General features: G+C 49.2%; 7 protein-coding genes across 7 annotated transcripts; 3 read left to right on the top strand and 4 right to left on the bottom strand.

Annotated features, from left to right (window-relative positions):
* The first annotated feature begins 801 nt into the window (after nucleotides 1–801).
* F5B22DRAFT_607273 (alpha-galactosidase A) lies at nucleotides 802–2,126 on the top strand. The gene has a single exon (XM_047974976.1). It carries the CDS (start codon nucleotides 922–924, stop codon nucleotides 1,945–1,947), a length of 1,026 nt encoding a protein of 341 aa, XP_047830714.1. The 5' UTR covers nucleotides 802–921; the 3' UTR covers nucleotides 1,948–2,126.
* A 1,257-nt stretch (nucleotides 2,127–3,383) lies between these two features.
* Nucleotides 3,384–5,510, bottom strand: F5B22DRAFT_607277 (cytochrome P450). The gene is made up of 4 exons (XM_047974977.1): nucleotides 4,817–5,510; nucleotides 4,159–4,652; nucleotides 3,981–4,091; nucleotides 3,384–3,860 (listed from the first exon to the last, which is right to left on the bottom strand). The coding sequence occupies exons 1-4, from the start codon at nucleotides 5,376–5,378 to the stop codon at nucleotides 3,531–3,533; spliced, it is 1,497 nt and encodes a 498-aa protein (XP_047830715.1). The 5' UTR covers nucleotides 5,379–5,510; the 3' UTR covers nucleotides 3,384–3,530.
* A 536-nt stretch (nucleotides 5,511–6,046) lies between these two features.
* F5B22DRAFT_636449 (uncharacterized protein) lies at nucleotides 6,047–7,564 on the bottom strand (the record flags this gene model as incomplete). The annotated part of the gene is made up of 1 exon (XM_047977284.1): nucleotides 6,047–7,564. One exon carries the CDS (start codon nucleotides 7,562–7,564, stop codon nucleotides 6,047–6,049), a length of 1,518 nt encoding a protein of 505 aa, XP_047830716.1.
* Nucleotides 7,565–9,110: 1,546 nt separating this feature from the next.
* F5B22DRAFT_189436 (Phophatidylserine decarboxylase-domain-containing protein) lies at nucleotides 9,111–11,261 on the bottom strand. The gene is made up of 3 exons (XM_047969481.1): nucleotides 10,104–11,261; nucleotides 9,701–9,948; nucleotides 9,111–9,544 (listed from the first exon to the last, which is right to left on the bottom strand). Exons 1-3 carry the CDS (start codon nucleotides 10,911–10,913, stop codon nucleotides 9,199–9,201), a joined length of 1,404 nt encoding a protein of 467 aa, XP_047830717.1. The 5' UTR covers nucleotides 10,914–11,261; the 3' UTR covers nucleotides 9,111–9,198.
* A 1,205-nt stretch (nucleotides 11,262–12,466) lies between these two features.
* On the top strand, nucleotides 12,467–14,693 carry F5B22DRAFT_656098 (carboxypeptidase S1; the record flags this gene model as incomplete). Its single annotated transcript, XM_047979941.1, has 2 exons — nucleotides 12,467–12,607; nucleotides 12,701–14,693. The coding sequence occupies 2 exons, from the start codon at nucleotides 12,467–12,469 to the stop codon at nucleotides 14,423–14,425; spliced, it is 1,866 nt and encodes a 621-aa protein (XP_047830718.1). The 3' UTR covers nucleotides 14,426–14,693.
* A 555-nt stretch (nucleotides 14,694–15,248) lies between these two features.
* F5B22DRAFT_607287 (uncharacterized protein) lies at nucleotides 15,249–17,370 on the top strand. Its single transcript, XM_047974978.1, has 2 exons — nucleotides 15,249–16,187; nucleotides 16,263–17,370. The coding sequence occupies exons 1-2, from the start codon at nucleotides 15,952–15,954 to the stop codon at nucleotides 16,849–16,851; spliced, it is 825 nt and encodes a 274-aa protein (XP_047830719.1). The 5' UTR covers nucleotides 15,249–15,951; the 3' UTR covers nucleotides 16,852–17,370.
* A 921-nt stretch (nucleotides 17,371–18,291) lies between these two features.
* Nucleotides 18,292–20,695, bottom strand: F5B22DRAFT_189544 (L-asparaginase). Its single transcript, XM_047969483.1, has 2 exons — nucleotides 20,325–20,695; nucleotides 18,292–20,065 (listed from the first exon to the last, which is right to left on the bottom strand). The coding sequence occupies exons 1-2, from the start codon at nucleotides 20,512–20,514 to the stop codon at nucleotides 18,630–18,632; spliced, it is 1,626 nt and encodes a 541-aa protein (XP_047830720.1). The 5' UTR covers nucleotides 20,515–20,695; the 3' UTR covers nucleotides 18,292–18,629.
* Nucleotides 20,696–21,240: the final 545 nt, after the last annotated feature.

Consider the following 21,240-nt stretch of genomic DNA (forward strand, 5'->3'; position numbering starts at 1 on the left):
TTAATGTAGTTCTGGTGTTTGCTGTTAGTGTAAGATGAACAGTGGTGGTTTCGACGACTTCGATCGGTTTGAGTTTTGCTTACCTGTGAACAGAGAACAGAGAACAGAGCGCTTTCTTGCAATATCCTAGTGTTGCTCTTGTTGGATAGATATTCGAGCACGATGGCGATTGAAGTGGATGATACAACAGAATGAGTTGACGGAACATTGTCTGGCATTTTATACTTGTACGGCTTGATCAACACGTCTCGTAACCATCGTGCTCGAACTGGTTGTTGGCGATGCTAACTACCAACAGCAACGCCGTGGGAAGTTTAGTAGTTCCAGCCATCGTGAAGGATCTACTACTAACAAAAATCAAAGTAAGGGGGAAGTGAAGTGTAAATATTAGAAATACCGAACTGCGTGCCAATATTCGAAAAGGTTAAAGAAGGCTACACAGCTAAAGCGTCAAAGGGATAATAACATTAGGAAGGTATTTCCACGTATGCGCCTCATCTTCTCTGATCTACTGATATCACCTCGCTATCTCTTAAAACACTATGTTACCAGCATAGTAGATCCAATTAAATAACCTGCCCCCGTAGCTATGCGGCAGACAAAACAAGTGGCTTAGCCAACACGCGTGTAACTAATAGGCTGACCATTGTTGAAATGGAAATAGGGTTTATCAACTGCACGTTTATCTTTAGCGCCAACGGGCTAGCCTGGTAGACTCAACACGCTCCGTACCTCTAGGCAACAGACGAACCAGGTGGCTTAGCCAACACGCGTATAAATAATAGTCCAACCATCGTTGAAATTGAAACAAGTTTTACCAACTGCGTATTTATCTCTAAGCGCCAACAGGCCAGCCTAGTGAAATTAACTGGGTAAACCTATTTGCGTGACTATGCAACAGGTGAATCGAATGTTTTCGCTATGATGCAAATCGAAACGCATTCTATTAACTACATATTAATCTCCACGCGCCGATTTAGAAAAGGCGGGCAATTCTACGATAGAGCTACTCGTTATCGACTTCTATTTATACTTTATATAAGAAAGAATTACCTATCTGCTTATACAATGTCTACTATTACACCGGATACAACGACGGCCGCGGTCCCAACTGGCTCTATGGAAGTACTTTCCCAAGAAATTGATGAAAAGGAAGGCATGTATCGCATCCGTAGCGGACAGCAAGTCTACTACTTGACCATCTCTACCGACGTCTTCGATGAAGATACCATGTGCCGCCCCTACCTCCTCCTCCCCCAGCTGCCCAATTTATTAGCCTATGCGCCATCGCGAAAGCTCAGACTCGCGCGCAACGCAGACGACGGCTCTCTCGCCGTGACCGCGGACGACACCGATCCCTTGCGAGAGATCACCTTCACGTGGCATGCGGACCGGATCGACGTGCTGTCCCTGCCGCGCATAAAGCGCCTCAACTCGGGCGTCTTCGAGACGGTCTACCGGGGCGGGGCGGCGGTCGCCAAGATCGCCTGTTTTGAGTGGCAGATCCCGAGCCGGACCCGCGAGACCTGGGCCTATTGCATCTTGACGAAATCCCAACAACAACAACAACCACATCGACCCAGCGACGACGGCGGCAGTCCACTCATTGCGCCGGAGTTCCTGGGCCACTTGACGGAGAACGGGCGCGTGATAGGCTTCCTGATGGAGAAGTTGGAAGGCAGATGCGCGGGCCCGGGAGACCTGGCGCCATGCGCGGCTCTATTGAAGAGGCTGCACGGGCTGGGAGACCTGGGACTCGTGCACGGAGACGTCAACCGGTATAACTTTGTTGTTAACGAAGGATATGGTGGCGTTGCTGTTCGTATGGTGGACTTTGAGCATGCGCAGGACTACGACGAGGAATTGGCGCGGGAGGAACTCGAGTCGCTTCCCGCCGAGTTGGCTGAGGAGACAGGGCGCGGCTCGAGCATTACTTACTACTACTAGGCCGGAGTTGAAATAGTACTATAGGTTCCAAATATGCTGATGAAGTTCAGAATGTAGCCCTACGCTAGAGACGGCAAGAACTACCCGTCTAAGACAATGCTGCCTATTAAAGCCTAAAGAAATTGCTATGGTTTAGCAGAAAGGGCAGCAAAAAAAAAAGAAAAAAGGAGGGTGTGGGAGGGGGAGGGGGGCATACAAGTGCTGTCGCGGGGGGATTTTCTATGAAATCTGAGAAACTATAGGAGTGGCGCGTACGACAGCAGGACCCTTCGTACACTTGCTTCAAGTTCCTTATGGCCAGTTTTACGCGTGTGACACGGTGTCGTCCTCAAACATGGGTATCGGACTTTGAATGACAGCCGGGTCATCGAGCGGCTTGTAGTATCCTCTTTCCTCTAGATACCGCCTGATACTTTGAATCTTGGGCGAAGCCTCCCAGACATGGAGGATCATGCTCAGGTTCTCTGACTCCTCATCTACATCGTCATCAAGCAGATGCTCCTCCAAATATGGAAACAAGTCTTTGCCCCCATCCAGAATGTCTAAGATGCACTCCGGGTCTTCATGACTCGCCTCGGCAAATTGCTCTATGGCATTGGGTTGGTTCTAGCTTATTCTTTTGAATGTTGGGTGAGTTAGGAGAATCCGCCTATGAGGCTGTACTTCCTGAACGTCACTCATAGAAAATAGGCTCTGTATCTTCTCATTTCTGCGATCATCCTCCCCTATTTGAAGCTGCTTCTCCAGGAGGAATTTCGCATTGACCTCAACGACTAGAAGTGCATAAAGCTGGCGCTTTATCTCAAACAACGGGCCTGGAGGGATGAAGCGCATGGGAAGGGGCACTAAGTCACATGAAAGATGTGAACGCATTACTGCGTGAATAAGTATTGTCCGATCATCGAGCCTCGCCCCATGGTCTAGAAAGAGCTTAATCATATCAACATTGACATCGGAGAATAGCTCCCGCCTCGAAGCATATCTTCACCGTCTTTCCAGGAAACGGGACTGTCGATGAGGAATTTGAGCCATGGTGATGTTTTCACCCTGTCGTGTAACCCCCAGTAGAATATGTTGTTTAGGTTTGCTCCGCCCTTCAGGAGTTTCTCTATCCATATACTGGCTGATTCGGCATGCTCTGGGCGTGCTGAGCATAAGAGCAGATAATCTTTATATGGTGCGGTAAGAAAACCCGTTTTCAAGGTGGTCAGCCGTCCCGTTGTCAGCCCAGCGCGAGCGCTGTGGCACTGAAAACTATCCACGGTGAGATTCTCTGCGGCCTCCTTTCTCCGAGAATTCGGGAATTTAAGTCTTATAAAAAGCCTGCAGCTAAGTACGCAGAAGTATGATTCTAGACACGAGCTTAAATGTAGCCACATGAAGAAATAATTAGTAAGATAGATGCTGCTAGCTATTCATTGATTAATAGTTTCAAGTTTTGTACAGAATTGCCGTAATTGTGAGTTAGATGGGCCGCAAGGGTGGTTGGTTCTGACCTCAGGGCCCAGCTTATTGTCTATTATCTATTCTCGTTTTGAGGATTGATATGGCTATTAGTTCTGCCGTCTTCTAGGCCTAAGTCTCTAGATACATGAAACCACTTGTACTCTGACACCCTTTGAATCTTTCGGTCGGTAACCGATGAAACCCTCAGATTCAAGCTCAACGTCGCGACGGGACGTCTCAAACAGCTTCAGCTCGAGACGCGAAAATACCGCTGCCACAACCGCATACAGCTCTACATAAGCAAGATTGATACCGATACAGCTGCGAGCACCCCGCGAAAAGGCCACAAACTGGCGGCGCGCGATGTGATCTGTGTCGTTGATCCAGCGTTCAGGCCTGAACTCGAAGGGTTCGGGAAATACCTTCTCGTCCGTGTGGAGCAGATAAGAAGATGCACTCATGACAGTCTGACGATGGAGAAAGAATTAATGACTAATCAATAGAAACGGTAACGATCAATTTCAATACGCATTGGGCATTAAATCGTTTTTGTACGAAATAATTCGTATAGGAATCATGTTACTCACACCAGGGGGCAGTCTGTACCCATTATAAACGAGCTCCTCAGTGGGTGCCGTGCGAGGGAGCCGCGAGGGCACTGAGAATGACAGCCGTATGCCTTCTTGAATGACTCCGGTCTGTCGTTATATGAGCTCTTCATAATCTCTTTCTCACAGTTAGTAGCCTATGAACGAAGTAACTTACAAGATAGGGCAGACCCTCTAGAGTTGAAGTCGGAGGCAACTCTTTCTGGCCCAACGGCATGACAGTCCGAAGTTCTTCGCGAAGCTTCCTCAAGACATCAGGATTTTCTAGCACGAAATAAGTCAGAGTAGTCAGGGCGCTAGCCGTCGTCTCGGTGCCGCCACCGATGAAGCTCCCCGCCTCGCTCTGGTAATAGCTGAACTGCTTATCCTCAGACGGTAAATGTTTGCTGTCGCGCATCTCGTGAAACACGTTCTTGTTCCCAACGTGTGGCTGGTCTGATTCTAATACCCGTGCGATTTGATCTGCTATCTCCTTGTTAAACTTGTCCGCGGCGCCGAGTCTTTCGTCATAGAGCCCAAGGACGCTCAAGGGGATCTTGGCGAGCATGTCAAATACCCATGGAAACATGCGACCCCACGCATGCACATGGTCCACTACATGATCTGGTTGTATGAATTGAGCGTCGTCCCCGCCTTCGCGAAGATCGCTCACTATTAATGAAGCATCAGTACACTTTACTCTGAGAGATATGGAGGAAGGGTCTTGGGGACCTAGGGGTGCTAAAGTTGAACGTCTAAGGCATGTGCCTTGTCTAAGTAGGTAATTCAAAATATCATGCCCTTTGAAAAGAGGGGTAATATGATATAATTCTTACTTTTGTTAGCTCCAAAACAATATTGGCCAATTACTTCTTGAGTGAGGCTATTCCAGATTGAATGTACTCCCACTACAGCACCTGTACCGGCAAGTTTTTCAAATCGTGCTATGACATGGGTTATGATATCAACAATGGCGGGCTCCAGAGCACGTATTGACTGTTTCGAAAAAGGTGATGCTACAGCCGCACGACGCTTGCGATGTAAAGCGGCGTCAAACGTGTCGAACATGCTGTCAAAATGCAACGCCATCCAACGGATCTTGTTCCGGGGATGTTTTGTGCCGCCTGGTGCATATATAGTATCATAGAAACCGATGTCATTGATGTGGACATGATGGGGATTTATTCGTACGATGGGTCCATACTTTTCATGAAACTCCTTGATCTTGAAGATGTATTTGCCGCCGAGCCATCCGTCAAAATAGAATTCGTACCAGTAGGTCAGTGCTGCGAGCTTGGGACCGGGAATCCTAGAAAGAGGCGAGAAGTAAAGTCGATATATGCTTAGGGAAGCTGCAAATATCAGAAGCACAGCAACGGATAGCTGTAAAAGTTGCATGATGGGTGGTATAAAAGTTACATCCAGGGTATTGCAGTTTTTAGCTTATTCCTAACTGAACAGCTGAGAAAATCGCGGCATTATATATGTACCATTCTATACTTTTCAAAGTTTTGACTATCTCTTGCCGTCTGATTTGAAGCCTTCGTATGCATGTACCTCCGCCACTTCGTCCTTAGGACTTCATGAAATTATTAAGCTGCTTTCGTCCTAATACCGCCCGGCTGGTCTGCCAAGAACCCGAGGACCCGACTCGGCCCCAGTACGGACAAACGCGGCGGACGGATGATGGTCCCTTGTACAATATTATTCTATATGGATCAAAGCCTCGAGTATCATGTCCCTATTGCTGCCATCAATCAGTGAGCTGCAATATTAGGAACTCGGTCCGAGAGCCTGTGCTGACTTATGGTGGCGGTGCGACGGTCCCGCCGTCCGTTTTGTTATCGGCGTGTTGTCCCGCCAAGGCAGGTGGCCAAGTCAAGTGGAAGATGCGTTATTTATTATTATTATATATTCTTAACCTTTTTTAATTGTCAAAAGTAAAACGATAGTAATCAGCTTGTTAAAGACGATGGTTGTGGCTTAATATAGGGCAACCATCGCTAATACCTTAGCCATAGTATACAGGCACTATGACGCAGCGGATAATAAAGGCTTCATTGCCTCTACAGTTCATTTCCTCCGGCCCTCTCTCCATTGCCCGCTGGTGGTTCCGTATTCCACCATGGCTTGTTGGGAACTCGGACCGTATTTGTTCCGCAGTGAACTTCACCACCACCCTCGTGGTGCGAGTACCAATCGTCGATATACACAACGTTAAGACCAATCTCTCCATATACCTTATTCGTCGCCTCCTCCATGATGTCGGTGCCATCAATCAACGGTCCCCAAGGCTTCGGAGATAGGTACGTCGAATTGCTCAGGACGACGCCATTCAGTACTGCGGGATATAGTGCGGCAGCATGTTTAGTGCTGCAGTTCCGGTCCGGAGCAACCCCTTCGTCTGGCCCCCAGCAGACGCCGGTAGTGAAAACCATTGGCACGTAGTGAATGTCCTGAGGCGCAATACCGGTTTCTGCCTTCAACACGTTCAGGACGACGTCGAGTTTCTCAGCAAATCCTTGATTATCACTAATTAATTTGTCTGTCAGTAGTTCAGCGATAGTGAGGCCGGGGACGTCACGTAAACCCTTGGAGGTGTAGGTGTTATTCGGTCGAGAAAATGCGGGCGTGTCACCGTGATCCTCTTTGGCGTCTTCCAGAATCTTGATTCCTGCCTTAAGATCGGCAATATAAAGAGCCCAGCCTTGTGGGGTGTTTGCTGGGAGGAACTGCACTATCTCATCTACGTGTCCGACAGCCAGCCAGTCCGTGTCCAGAATAAGAGGATCTTGGAACTCTTGGGCCCTCATGTAGTCGTACACGTGCGGGTATGTTGGGTACGATTCTGCATGGGACCCTTCGATAATGCGTCCAGCCGGAAAGGATTTGTCTTTGAATGAATATGGAGGGATTGTTTCAAGATTTCCCATCGAGTTAATCTCACCTCTGGTCCCTCCTGTGCTGTAGGCAGCGCCTCGACCAGTGTTTCTGAGGTATTCAAAAACCTGTCTTCCAGCAGTACGTGACCCCTGAGACGAACGGATCATTACTTCGAGGGTGATTGGGCCCTCTGGACCGGGCATACTAGTATACGCAGGTTCAACGAAATCTTGAGCCCAGACATCGTCTGAGTGGTTGAATAGCCACAGAGGCTTTTTGAGGGTTGCATCATTTAGTATGTCTTGTAAGTCGGACACGAATTGTGTCTGTATCTCGGAGCCATTGACGTTTGTAGTGAGCACTTCCGAAACGTCCATGAGATGATGGAACGTGAGAATAGGGGCAACGCGGAGATAGACATCATCAACCTGGAATTCTAGCTCATTTTGCACGTGAAAATGTACTTCGGCCCGCCCGTCCCAGCCAGATGGTCTCCTTGTGTCTCGAGCGTCTATTCCGAGGTTCAGACCTGTCTTCAATTCACTAGCATTGAATTTGTAGTCGTTTGTTATGATGATCCATTCGTCCCGCTCCTGTCGAAATAGGCGAACGTTCTTTCGAGAGATCTCCTGGGTAACTTGGACGTTTCCCCAGGCCCCGTCTTCAAGATCTGGAATTGGAACTGTCCTAATCCGTGCCATGTAACCGGGTGATCGCTGGATGTCGTCTGATGCATCATTACAGGCCGCTAGATCTTCATCTGAAAGTGGATCACCAGATAATGCAATTTGAGAACAGCGCCCGTCTGTATCTCCGATGTTTGCCAAAAATATGGCTCCTGCAAGGTCAGACCATTCGTCCTTGTCAGCAAGATCGCTGTCTCCTTCAATGTCTACTATGCCATCTCGATTGCTATCTGCCCTGATATCAGCTTTCCAACCAACACTAAAGCGGCATAGCAAAAGCATAGCAAGAACTACATTTTTGTCAGATATTGGGTGCTACTTGGATCTATAGTCAACATACCTAAGCACCGGGAGATCATTGGGAATACCATGGTTTGTGTCGTGGTTTAATGACGGTAAAAAGAGGTTTTAGTCGCTGCGCTGTTCCAATGAAATTGTGGGATCATCAATAGCAACCGTATTGTATTGTATCTGTAGGCAATATGGTGGGTTCTATCAGTTAATGAGAAATTAGCCATATTTATAGCAGGTACGCTCGTCGTCGCGGTTCTGTTGCTTTGTCGGCATATATTTTGGAGGTGTTACACGTACTACGCTGCAGCGAGCCGCTCCGGTCCCAACCTATAACAAGGGCTGTACTCAGGGCTCGGAAGATGGATTCTATTCAGATATTCTTGTAGGGCTTGACTAGATCCTCGAACCTCCATGCCTTCAGGGGCAGGCTTGACTCTATATGCAGAAGACTAGAAGGCTCCTAACCTTCGAGGTCACATCAATTGACTCAAATAAGCGAGGGGTGAAGACCTTCAACTTCCTACGTATTAAGACATACTAAATATGAGGGTGTACAGGAAAGAGTTCCCCAATCCTGCATGAGAGACAGCGTACAAGTGTTCAGCTGCGTGTAACACAACCCTTCGGCTGTGCACTGAAGGGTACAACCTTCGGGTCGGTGTGCGACCGGAGGTCTCAGTAGTATTGAATAAAGCTACTAATACAACTCAGCCAGACGATTTGTGAAAGTCAATTTCGGTATTTGGTGCCATGTACTTTCTCTTGTTATGATGGCATTTGCGTCGTCTCAGAATCCCTTCACAAGCGAGAGCTATGTGCAACAGGTAGTTCATTTGATCATACCACTTAAGTACACATAAGACGTGCCTCGATATTTCACGTATGTTCGCGTGACCGCTAGGTGTTACGGAACAAAACTGCAGCATTATACCGTCACACTACTGTAAAAGTAGAATTGGAAGTCATTAAGTTGGGCACTTGACCATCTGCAGTAGGGTTTGCCGGACCTAACCCCGTGCCAAGAACCCGTGAACTCAAATAAGCCCACGAGCTTTGCCAAGAACCTACGAGTCTAAATAGTTTCTAGTATCCTAATCTTATGATAATCTTAGATTTTAAAGTTATTAGATTAGGACCGCCGGTTAACTACTATGAGTGTACCGTGGCATATCGCCACCTATAAGGTTGGGCGACCAAGTCACCTGACATCACCTCCCTACTTACGGCGTTGTGTCGGTCTATACTACGGCACACATGTGAAACCTCGTACGGACTGTAAATGCAGACGTTGGAATGTGTATCCTATCCTAAAGAATGACTAATACCCCAAAAGGCTTAGGAAACTATAGTCTCCCTTAAGCGTTGACGTTGTCGGCTCGGGCACAGGGGTAGGCTAGAGCAGACCGTACTGGAAGGTTCCTCGTAGCAACACCAGGAATTGCTTCTTGGACCCAGGTCAGCCTCAAGCCCTTCTCAAATAACAGGCAGTGGGTCGAGCCGCCGAAATGGAACATTCCAATCTCGTCGCCCTTTTCTACCTGTTGTGGGAGCTTATTCAGGAATTTTTCATTGATCTCGCAAGTCGATACATCTGCCATGCCAACATATACAGCGCCCACGAATCCGATAGTTGGGTCATCTGCCTCGAAGATGTAAACCGCTCTTGTTGCGACATGACTGATATAACCCTGAGCTTGGTCACTACAATGACTTGTGTTAATAGATTTCTCCTCAACTGACAATTTAAGGGTTATAATGGATGCGTCGAGAGCTAAAGTCATATGTTGACTTGGTTATGAAGATGTAGCTTCTATGACTAAACAAAAAGGATAAGAGACAATGAGTGATTTCACTTACGGTGCAGCTGGATCAGGGCCGCCTTCACTACTAAAGCCAGTGATTGTGGGCTCCGAGAAATATGTTCCATCAATGACCTTGGCGTAGCGAACTTGTCCCTTTACAGGAGAGTGCCAACGATGATATGATGTTGCACTTAGGAAAGCCTGATAGACTGTACCGCCAACGAATTTGCTTATATATTCGGGCTTGGAAGGTATCATCTCAGCTACCGAGTATGGTTGGCCCTTGAGCCAGAAGGTATCGTGCTACTCAGTATCGGGGGTTAGTATTTGCCATTTATAGCGGAAAAGAGGGACCGAGGAGTACGTCTCGGAGCAGAAGCTCCCAGGCTATAATTGACAAGGAGCTTTTGGCGTGGGGACACTGTGAATAAGAGAATAAATAACTCATAGTTACTGACCTCCTTAACGTTCATCTGGAGGGCAAAGGGTTTTGATTCGCATGAGCTTACGATCGATTTCGGGTCATCTGGTTGATAAACTGGTCGGAGACCATCGATACTCTTGAATGTCCTGACAAAAAAATCATCCCATGACTGAAAGCCCCAATGATCTTTGGACGGGTCGCAGTTGAAGATCTGGGCGAACTTGAGCATTTGGCCCTCGAGATTAGCGTTATCCTCGAGTACCTTCAATGCCTCCGGGCTTAGCCATCCATCCGGCTCCTCAGTAATCACCTTTAGAGACATTTCCTTCGTAAGGACGTCATCTCTCCAAGCGTTTAGAATATCCTTGAGTTTTTCGTTGATCTGTTGGTCTAGGAAGAAGGCATACCCACTTGGGGTAGCCATTGGCCAGTCGAGTACAGCATTGAAAGGGAATCCAATCAAGCCAACTTCGTATTCATGCATATTCCACTCCGGTACCTTCGTTGTTACTATGTGATTAAATGTATTAAGCAAACAATTATAGTCTCGGATCTGCTTGTTCCCAACCGGGTCCGTTAGGTACGGTTCTTTGTTAGGAACTTCGTCTAGCATAGCCTGAGCCAGCATCCGAAGCTTGGAACTGCTCTGCACAACAGCATCGAAGGCTTGGATAGATGGAGCCAAGTCCTTGGGTCCTAGGGGTCCTGACCATCGGCGTTTCTCGTCCACCTCTGCAACTAATTTTCGAACCCATTCAATCAGTATCTTGGGATCTGGAGGTAACCATCCGCCAGCCCGACTAAACTGGCCTTGCAGATAAGGTACTTGGGTGGGGGGAGTCATATTGCAGCCGTCACTCTTTGGTTTCCGAATTTCAAGGTTTTCCTTTGAGCGTGAATAAATAAGTGCTTGGAAAGATTGAGTAATTTGCGTGTTGAAGGGGTCGAATGGAGGGTGAACTTTATACTTAGATATTCTGTCTAAACCCGCCAAGAGCCCACGGGTTCTTAGCTGGTACCCACGAGTACCAAATTTGAAACCCTACCGGTACAGACAGTCTGAGACAGTCTGTACCTATCCGGATAACAGCTGATAAAAAATGACAAGGTAGTAACTTTTATGACTGTGCGATGAGCGTTTAGGATAACTACCGCCGAAATAATTACGAGTGACAGCCTACGGTAGAACAGCATTGCGCAAGTGGGCGTTATCCAGTTCCACAGACAGCATACCTAGTTCCATCAAGGGTGATTTCTAACTTGCATGTGTTCGGGTACAGCCGAGGCGGCCTGAAAAGAGCTTGGCACCGCAAAGATCCTCAATACTACTAATACAGCTACTAATACAACTAATCACGTATTTACTATTCCAAAGCTACTTGTAATACAAGAACTTGCCATTCCACTTCGTGATATAGGCATTCCACGAAGCCTTGTAAATACGCTTATTTCCCGGTGCCAAGTCTTTTTCAGGTCGCCTCGCCAGCGCCCTAGAGTCACTGCTTTGGTGGGCTGTTACACTGCAGATGGCTAATATCGACGCGGAGGGACGCCTTTCCCCTTTCTTCCCCTCGCATCTTTTCGAAGCGCCACCGAGCAATATATCACGTACGCAGAGTGATCATGTGTCAGAGGATTTGGGCACAGAGTGAACAGTAGGCCTGTTGCAGTTAGGTAGCGGGGTATAGGGCTTAATAGACCAGATAGGGGGAAAGGAGTAATCAATTAATTCCTGAACCTGCCAATTTTTAAGTGGCTTTGCCACCCCTATACTGGTAATTGAGTCATATCGTGTTACGAGCTGAAATACTGCGATAGTGCCGAAGAGGCATTAGCGTTGACTTTTGAATTTCATCATTACGGAATAGAACTGCAGCATCATAATGTCATACTACTGTAAAAGTAGAACGTTATTAAGTCAGACACTTGACCATCTGCAGTTGCCTATAGGGAGTACCGTGACACTGGCCGCCACGATATCAGTCCACTATTGCTTTTCTGTTAGGTTCTACAAGAGTGCCGAGAAATGTGTAATGGTTCATATATATTATGTGTGACAATTCGTTTATGCTGTGAAACAGTCCTCGGCAGCCGAGCAAAGACAGTTACACCCGCCAGCTAAGGTGACATGAAGCTCTCGTTATGCTACAGAAGGGTCCTTGTTTTTTTATCTGATTCATCAGATTCCTTAGTAGGTCCCCCCTCTTCTATCGGGTCTGAGACACTTCCGGTCTTCCTAAACCGAGTTAGCTGAAATAATAAGTCTCTCTCCTTCCTCCGAGCTCCTGAAGAGTGTATTCAAGAATCACTTAGCATATAGTTGTGCTCTTTACCCCTAACTAGAACAATAAGAGCAGCATACTGGAAAGCGAAGTTTTTGTACTTAGAGCCCAAATTATGCATCGGTGGCGCAGTATCCTCCCGTTCTGGTGCGGCGTATTGGGTAGTATAGCGCACCGTACTGGCGAGCACGACAAAACAACAACTATCTCTTCCGATGTCTTCGATGGCGTTGACATTACATACAATGAAGTTCCTGTATGCCCCCAATGACTGGGTGTGAAAGCAATGCACCCCCTGTTCCCCTCCTTATAATGTTGAGATACTGACTACCTCTTTTCCTAACTCTAGGCAGAAATATGCGGCAACGCCATATCGTACAGTGGCTATGTGAACTTTCCACCGGGTTCAATGAAGGGTGTCGAACATGACTACCCAATTCACACATTCTTTTGGTACTTCGAATCCCAAACGGACACTCAAAATGCTCCGCTGATTATTTGGATGAACGGCGGGCCTGGCGCGTCATCTATGTTTGGACTGTTCACGGAGAACGGACCATGCTCCATCAATAGCAAGCTCGAACCAGAGCCAAGACTTTCATCTTGGAATCAATTCTATAATGTGCTCTATGTAGACCAGCCCGTCCAGACTGGTTTCAGTTACGACATTCCGACACCGGGTTTCTTAGATCTAGAAACAGGCAACATTATCCCCAAAGACCCAGACCAGGACCTTCAAGCAAACACTACCTTCATCCCCGGCACCTTCAGCAGCCAGAACGTCAATTGGACTGCGAATACAACGGAGAATGCTGCTCGCCACTTCTGGAACTTTCTTCAGGTGTGGTCTCAGGATTTCAACAAATTCAGCTCCAGTGATAATTCAATCAGCATCTGGACGGAGTCGTACGGTGGTCGATATGGCCCAGGTTTTGCTGCATTTATAGAAGAGCAAAACCTTCAGATACATCGTGGGTCCCTGATTGGAGCGAAACACCTTAATATTACAACGCTCGGCATCGTCAATGGATGTGTGGATCTATTGACCCAAGAAACATCTGCTCCAGACTTCGCCTATGACATGAACGCTTACGGTATTCCTGGGATCACCCGCGAGGAGTACGACGCTGCGCTTATGGCATATTACAAACAGCCGGGAGGGTGCCTTGATAAAATCAACACCTGCCTATCCTTAGGCAAGAGTGACGACCCTGCCATGTACGGCAACGTAACTAATGTCAACGAGGCATGCGAGGATGCGAGCGATTTCTGCCAGAATGAGGTAGAGGGTCCATACATATTTCGCAAGCAATGGGCTTTTTACGATATCGCTCATTGCTACCTGGATGCCTTCCCGGGTAATGAGTTTCTTTATTACCTAAGCAGGGAAGAGATACTCCAGGCGATAGGCGTTCCTGTTAATTACACCGACATCTCAAACACCGTCGGCAAGGCATTCAACCTCACAGGTGACTATGCAAGGAGAGACCCGCGTGGCTATCTAGAGGACATAGCTATTCTACTCGACTCCGGGATCCAAGTAGCTATGGTTTATGGAGACCGCGACTTCGCTTGCAATTGGATTGGCGGCGAACGAGTAAGTCTAGGTGTGGACTATTCCCAGAGCGACAAGTTCAGGCTTGCTGGGTATAGCAATATCACCATAGACGGCTCTGATCCAGTAGGCCAGGTTCGCCAGCACGGCATGTTTTCCTTCAGCCGGATATACCAGTCTGGTCACATGGTCCCTTCTTATCAGCCCGATGCCACACTCAGCATACTGCGCCGAGTCATGGGGCAAAGAGATGTCGCCACCGGAAACATCTCCCTTTCAGATGAGTACTCAACAGATGGCACTTCCGAGTCAACAGCAACCTTGGTGGCACCTGAGCCTCCTTCGATTACATGTTATCTCAGAGGCATGGCCTCTACTTGTGCACAGAATCAGATTGACGCTATCAAAGACGACAGTGCTACTATCGAGAACGGGGTCATACGCGATCCTCCTCCGCAGGCAGCTTGTCCAACGCTTCCCACGAGCAGCGATTTCATGGGTGAATTACGACGACACTAATAGGTCTCTTATGGGGCAATAAGAAATTAGGCGGTGTACGTGCACGGGAAGTTTGCTCACAGAGTAGACACAGACAATTTTATCATCGTTAGAATAATCCATTGCAATATATAAGCAGTATCGCTAGAATAAGCCCTTGCAATATTAGGAACTCGGTTCGAGAGCCTGAGCTGACTCATTATGCGGGTCGTGGCGGTGCGGTCCACCTCCTAGCCGCCGGGCCTCCGTTTTGCCATCGGCCTGTTGACTCCACTGGTGCACCGTATTGAGGCAAACGGAACCGTCGAGCCGCCGGGTCATGCTGCTCCCTGACGGTTTATCGTTTCGTGATTTACAGTCGAGGATGATCTTGTAACTAACGCTGGTGTTACTGCTGCTTGTGCTTTAGGATACGTGGGGAAGGAGGGGGTTAGGGGATAAAGGGTTTGCGTCTTTGACGGGTCAGGAGTAGAAGAGAGACAGAAATGGGGGCAGGAAATCTTGGCTCGGTTACACTACCTTAGGTAGCTACCGTAGACACAAATACCGTACCTATCATGCCTAAGTACTTACTTACCTACCTCCTAGAAATCAGAGGTAGGCATGCCATTGCACCCGACAAGGCAGATGCAGCCGAGGATGGTAAGTGTCTGCCTTGCCAAAATCTTAGGGGGCTCGGCCCCGGGCAAGTTTGTGCTGCCCCGTATTGGAACCAAATTTGTTGTTAACGTAGTACTGGATTTGGGGGCCATCGCGCCTCATACGACCTAATAGGGTAGGGTCCTTATCCTAGGTAAGGTATACGTACGTAATATGGTAACTTTGCACCGTTGATCTCTTACGTGCTGAAGCGCTGCTAATGATCTAGTATTCACTATTGTAATTCGATATTGAAAAGAGCCGCAAACCGGTTCTCGTCGATAACTAAGCATCGGGCTTCATCTCCCTCGCCCCCTTTTTTTGCTCCGCCCGTTATGTCCTATATCGTTGACTTGGGTGGCGATCACATGAGTGGCATATCTTAGTAACGAGTAATGATATTGGTACACGATGATTATGACAGATACTCGAGGTAGGACTCTCCTGCCATAAAAAGCCAATGTCTGACCTCACGCGAGTCGCGAGGTTGTTTCTGACCACAGCCCCACTTCACGGAATGTGCAATGGCTGAAGCCATTCGTTTCATAGGTCATGATTAATAGGGGCTAAGCATTCCAGTTTTATCACTGTCGATAGTCGTGCTTATATGTGGCCGGTGAAGGGTGATACAATATCAATGACCACTGGAAGATTCATCCATGTAGCGCTTGGACCCGAGACCCAGCCTCCATATATAAGGCAGCCATTTGCCGAATCGTTCTACTAGGTAAAGTACGTATATGGTACGTGCCATTACCTCGTCAACTGTATCGCTTCACCCCATCGCCGTCAGAGGCAGTTCAGCGTCTCATGTTTGGGATATCGCCGTCTGTGCTGCATAAAAGGTGATAGTCACTTCACGCCTGGGAGGCGACGACTTGCCGCAGGGTTCCGCCGACCTCCTAATCATGCTAAGCGATGTGCTTGTCCCGACGTCTTGTCTGCAAGAGACATGGTTGTCTCCCCTCGATGCCACTCCCCGTGCCCTTCTCGGCAACCCTAAGGACCCAAAATGCTGGGCCGGAGCTCCCGGAGAACCCATCGCCACTATCTCGCCTGCCATCTGCCCGTCGGGGTACACATCGGTACTAAACCAGGTGCAACGGAAAGATGCGAGCGAAACGGTATGGGAGTGTTGCCCAAGGTTGGTTTTAAGTTTTATTATTTAAGTGTAACACGCTTTTACATATTCAGAAACTAACAGCGATTCTGTTCACAGCGGCTATTTCCATGATACCGGCTATTATTCGTGCCGTAGCCTTTTCGATTCCCGTAGTCTTTTCGATGATGGACAAACGGCGCTACCAACGGTATTTGTTACAATGGCGAACGATGACGGATCGACCACCGTTACCCCAATCCCGGTTGGCGGTGTAAACGCACATTCTATCAGAGTAGCATTTCACTCCTCCGATCTCCTCACGGGCCAATCGGACGCATCGACCGAGCCTCCTCCTTCAACCACCACCGCATCAACCTCATCGCCTCTGCGTTCCCCCACGTCCGGTACAACCCAGGCCCCCAACCCGCAAAGCGTATCTCCGGGCGGATTGGCAGGGATAGGAGTTGGCAGCGCCCTCGGCGCCGTATTCATTCTCTTGGGCGTCTTTTGGCTTATGCGAAGACGGCGACAGAAGAAATTGCGGCAGCAGAACTCACCGCCGCCGCCGCCCCAGGTAATACCTACTACTAGCGATACGATGGTGCTTCCGTCGGACCCCGTGGGCAAGTATCCCGAGCCCTTGTCGACGTCCAGAGTGCCGGAGCTGAGCGCAACGCCGCCTATACACGAGCTGCATATCGAGTAGGCGAGATTGAAGATAATAATTACCGAGAATGGCGAACAAATTGCACAAGTGAGCAAGATGCAGATGGGGAGTGGAGGCCCCCGTGCCATCAGCCATCCATCCCTTAGCGGATCAAGATCAAATCAGCGTCGCCCCCTGCAGAAAAACCAGAGGGATGCGGTTAAGCTTTTGTATGCCACAGACCAAACTATTTTTTCCATTCTTGTTGGAAATATTGTGTATAACAAGGGAGAGCGTTGAACCAAAGCCCCGTGCACGTAGCAGTACCGCCGACGTCGTCCCAGCTCGCCAGCTGCGCGACCGTCATCTTGTATTTAGCGAAAAAGGGCCGCGAAAGGGGCGACCGCATTATTGGTGCTGCTAGGTACGCTCCCTGGGGGTTGCAGCTGCATTTTATCCGTTTGACATGGATAGTACGACCGTATTAACTATTTCCGACCGTGATCTTCTGTTTTGCTCCCACACCTCACGCCACACTTATCGCCTTCTATTATTAGTAAATATTTGCATTTTATCACTTTATTCCAGTTTTAGGCAGTGAAATATGGAGATATCAGTATCAATTAAATTTAAATAAACACGCCTTTTAAATTTGCATCGTTTATGTCAAAGGAAGTGGGGACATATATAAGGTAAGCAGAAATGTATAATATATTCAGGATAAAGAAAAAAGAACCAAGAACCTACTCCACCTATTCCAACAGTTTACTATTTTGATTATGTAGCAATTGCTGCGAAAGGGCTGGAATTGATGAACTTGCTTAGATTTCGTGGGTGTGGCTCATTTGCAGTTCTCTTAGCATGTGGGGCCAATGTGGTATGGGGGACTCTATTTCCGGATCCCAGAACTTCTAGTCCTGGAGGCTTCCATACTAACACTTCAACATTTGTGTGCAAAATATGGTATAAGCGCTGATATCAAATACATCCCCTTGCAGTGACATATATATCATCTCTGGACCCTTTACAAACCACCTCGTCGTGTAGAGAGGGTTGTTGATATCGAACTTCTTCTCAATGGCGAGTGCACATCCTGCACAGGAGATTCCATGTTCGACAACCCTCGTCCACCTGTCGTAGAAGGGAAGCACACAGGCCCCCATTGGGCCATCGTCTCCCTTCTGATATTGATCGGGCCTCTTGGGTCCTGACCACAGCAACGCGGACTTTGGTCCGTCTGCTACTCATCAAGTACTGTCCAGGCAAGACCCTAAACGACTTGAGTTGGCCAGCTTGGGTTTCGGTTCATTCAAACTGTGAGCGCGTAGAGGCTACTGTTTGGAGCTGGGTTTCTGAGGCTCGTTGGAGGCAATGGTTCAGTAATAAGATGGGTTAGACAAGGCGGATCAGCGACGATTTGTGAAGCGAGCAGATAAGTTCGAAAGTATCAGAACACGGCGTTAATTGCTATGAAGCAGTGCTGTAGGATATAAGTCTTTAGCAGGACTCCAATTTGTAGACACACCCGAGCAATCATTCTACTCCCGTCCCCATGCGTTCAATTCGCAAATGGGCAGTGATGCAGGTAAGATGGCTAATGCACAGCTAAGCCACCCCAACTCCGACTAAATTCCAAGCCAAACAAGATGAGGTGTCTGCCGGAAACCGAGCTGGGCTGAGCGTAAACCGTCTCACCAAACCACCTCAAAAGAGGCGACACTACCGGCCAAATAACTCACGATAAACCCTTGAACACACGGCCATTCAAAAGTATTCATGATTCTATACTTAGGTATCATCATCCTCGTAACACAACCCATACTAATCCCCAAGATATCTCACGCTGCCTTCGCACCCTCCTCAATCTTCTCCTCAACCCAGAGCGCCGCGCCCGCCTCAACCAACAAATCAACACACCCACGATTCCCCATTTTCTCCGCCAGGAACAGCGGCGTATTATTCGCGCGATTCCTCACATGCACGCTGGCGCCGCGCACGAGTAATTCCCTCAGCACCGCGGCCTCGGGGCCGACGGCAGCGAGATGCACGGCCGTGTTCCCGGCGTAGTCGGCGCGCTGCAGGAGGCCTACGCTGTTGCTTCCGCTGTGCAGGGCGTCGGTGTCGAGAAGCTCTGCCACGGTGCGCAGATCGCCGGCTTGGATTGCGTATCCGAGTTCCGCAAAGGTCGTTTCGCCGCGTGATAAGGGGCGCGGCGTCGAGGTCCCGGGGCCCATGCTGCTCGCGTGGTCAATGAGGTCGGCGGCGTCCGCGAAGCCCTGCGGGTGCGTGAACGAGGGGCTTGCGAGGGCCGTCATTTCACCCCTGAGTGAGCGCGACATGCGGCGACCTACCTCAGCAGCTGTCAGCCCCGGCAGCGCGAACAGATACGAGAGCTTGGTAAGCGCCGCTTCGGAGGTCAAGTCGTGGCCGAAGACGACGCCTGCCTCGCCGAGCGCGAAACCAGGCGCGTAGAGAGGCGAGACGAAGCCGCTCGTGCACTGGCTGACGTTGACGACGACGATGCCGCGCTCCACGGCATTGCGAATGACGCGCGTGAGGCTACCGTCGACGCCGGCGGGAGCGTTGCCCATGCCGAATGTCTCGAGCACGAGCCCGCGGAGGTGTGGTACGCGCAGCACGCCATCGACCATCTCAGGCTTGATGCCCGGGAAGATGCGCAGGGCCGCGACATGCGCCGTGTCGAGGTGCGGCGTCACGTCGAAGCGTGCGATCGTCGTCGGCCGCAGCACTAACCCCCAGTTGACATCGACGCCGAGGCTCGTCACGCGTGCGAGCGGGTCGCAGTTGGGCGACGCAAAGGCCTCGAAGGCGCTCGCCGACACCTTGGTGCACCGGTTGCCGCGGTACAGCTTGTGGTGGAAGAAGAGGCACACCTCAGGGATGACGAAGGTGCCTGCAATGATGAGGGAGCCGAGCAGGTTGTCTACAGCGTCAGACTGCAACGCGAAGATGGAGGCCTGCGAACCCGTGAGGATCACGGGCTTGCCGAGGTCCGACAACATGAAGGAGAGGGCCGACGCCGAGTAAGCGAGAGAATCGGTTCCGTGGAGCACCACGAACCCGTCGTAGAGGTGGTAGTTAGCGCGGATCGCCGACGCGATCGATGTCCAGCCCTCGCTGCTGATCGACGAAGAGTCCAGCAAGGGTGAGAACTCGATGGCTGCGTAGCGGATGTGACGCGCATAGGAGCTAGGTGGTGTGCGGAGACTGGGCAATGTCACGCTCTTACCATCTTGCACAGCGCTGAGGAGTACTGCGGGATTGTGTCAGCCGTCTCTACTGACATCTATGATCTCTACCGGTGTCGTTGTGCCAACTGGGTTTCGTGGCCCTCTCTCTCTTATACGGAAAGGACATCTTAAGCAATAGGTTCGTTTGCCTTGCCAGGTTATCTTCATCCCTTGAACATGGGGAGAGCTTATAACTGGTGTCATGCAAATTTCATGTAATACCATACCGCCTAGATTGCATCATAACATCAAAGCATAGAGAAACCACAGATCTTCACATACCGCTCTCTGATAGATCATTGAATGATGGGCGGGGCGCCATAGCATTCTTGAGAAAGCCATCCACTGGCACCAGCCCACCAGCCGATGGCCGCATGCATATTGTGCCACCGGTAATGATGAGAAGAACCCTAGACTCAGGGTACGTCTGGCTAGCAGTTCCTTCTGCTGCGACGTGTGGGAGATTCCCCATTCTGTATGAAAGTGCGCGGCGAGCGCAAGCGAAAGAGAGCACCAAGCAAAATGACGTGTGCTCCAAGGCGTCGAGCCGGCTGAATTGATTATTGGATAAATCTTCCTAAGCGCCGCCTCCTTCGCTTGCACTCTTCAGCAGACACTTGTAGAAGTGTTGTTTGTGTCTCGTAAATCTGATCGGTGGGCTAAGTCTACCTCTTTGAGGCTATTGGGCCAAGCTTCCTAGTCAGACAAACGGCCCCCGTGAATGTTCTTCGTGGTCAGTAAAGTGAGTGCAGGAAATACCCAGCCCTGTCAGATGCGAGATGTTGAACTACTGTACTAGCAAAAGACGGTTCACTGTCTTTGCTACCGTAGCCTATGTTAAGTCAAACCTTCTTTCTTATACCAATCTATGGGTATTGCGATATCGCACATGAAAGTGCAAAGGTTTGTAGCAAGGCACGATCTAACCCGTTAAAAGCAAAAATACTCCATATAAACAAATTCGCTCCAAACGGGTGGGATATGAGACCAGCTCAGCTCTGCTTACGAGTGACGCCAAAGCCAGGACGCTGCCAGAATGAGTGTTTATCTTACGTTATGAGAGGGTAATAATGGGAAAACAGCATCGGAGAATCAGACGTCTCCTCTTTATTAGTTTAGACTCACCGGGACAAAGGCATAGTATGGTGTAAGGGGGGAAAAGTTTAAAAAAAATCCACGGGACTCCACAGTATATCTA

Source organism: Xylaria bambusicola (genome assembly GCF_022495145.1).
Source record: "Xylaria bambusicola strain CBS 139988 unplaced genomic scaffold F5B22scaffold_21, whole genome shotgun sequence".
In the NCBI taxonomy this organism is placed as follows: Eukaryota; Fungi; Ascomycota; class Sordariomycetes; order Xylariales; family Xylariaceae; genus Xylaria; species Xylaria bambusicola.

Bases quoted from the DNA above. Each gene is read 5' to 3' on its own strand.
- F5B22DRAFT_607273 (XM_047974976.1), top strand. From the start codon at position 922: ATGATGCAAATCGAAACGCATTCTATTAACTACATATTAATCTCCACG.
- F5B22DRAFT_607277 (XM_047974977.1), bottom strand. From the start codon at position 5,378: ATGCAACTTTTACAGCTATCCGTTGCTGTGCTTCTGATATTTGCAGCT. The intron at 4,092-4,158 runs GTAAGTTACTTC...ATATAACGACAG, and splicing joins TAGAGGGTCTGCCCTATCTT to ACCGGAGTCATTCAAGAAGG. The intron at 3,861-3,980 runs GTGAGTAACATG...CTCCATCGTCAG, and splicing joins GGTACAGACTGCCCCCTGGT to ACTGTCATGAGTGCATCTTC.
- F5B22DRAFT_189544 (XM_047969483.1), bottom strand. From the start codon at position 20,514: ATGGGGAATCTCCCACACGTCGCAGCAGAAGGAACTGCTAGCCAGACG. The intron at 20,066-20,324 runs GTATGTGAAGAT...ACAATCCCGCAG, and splicing joins CAATGATCTATCAGAGAGCG to TACTCCTCAGCGCTGTGCAA.
- F5B22DRAFT_189436 (XM_047969481.1), bottom strand. From the start codon at position 10,913: ATGACTCCCCCCACCCAAGTACCTTATCTGCAAGGCCAGTTTAGTCGG. The intron at 9,949-10,103 runs GTCAGTAACTAT...GATACTGAGTAG, and splicing joins TCCAGATGAACGTTAAGGAG to CACGATACCTTCTGGCTCAA. The intron at 9,545-9,700 runs GTAAGTGAAATC...AAGTCATTGTAG, and splicing joins GGCCCTGATCCAGCTGCACC to TGACCAAGCTCAGGGTTATA.
- F5B22DRAFT_607287 (XM_047974978.1), top strand. From the start codon at position 15,952: ATGCTAAGCGATGTGCTTGTCCCGACGTCTTGTCTGCAAGAGACATGG. The intron at 16,188-16,262 runs GTTGGTTTTAAG...TTCTGTTCACAG, and splicing joins GTATGGGAGTGTTGCCCAAG to CGGCTATTTCCATGATACCG.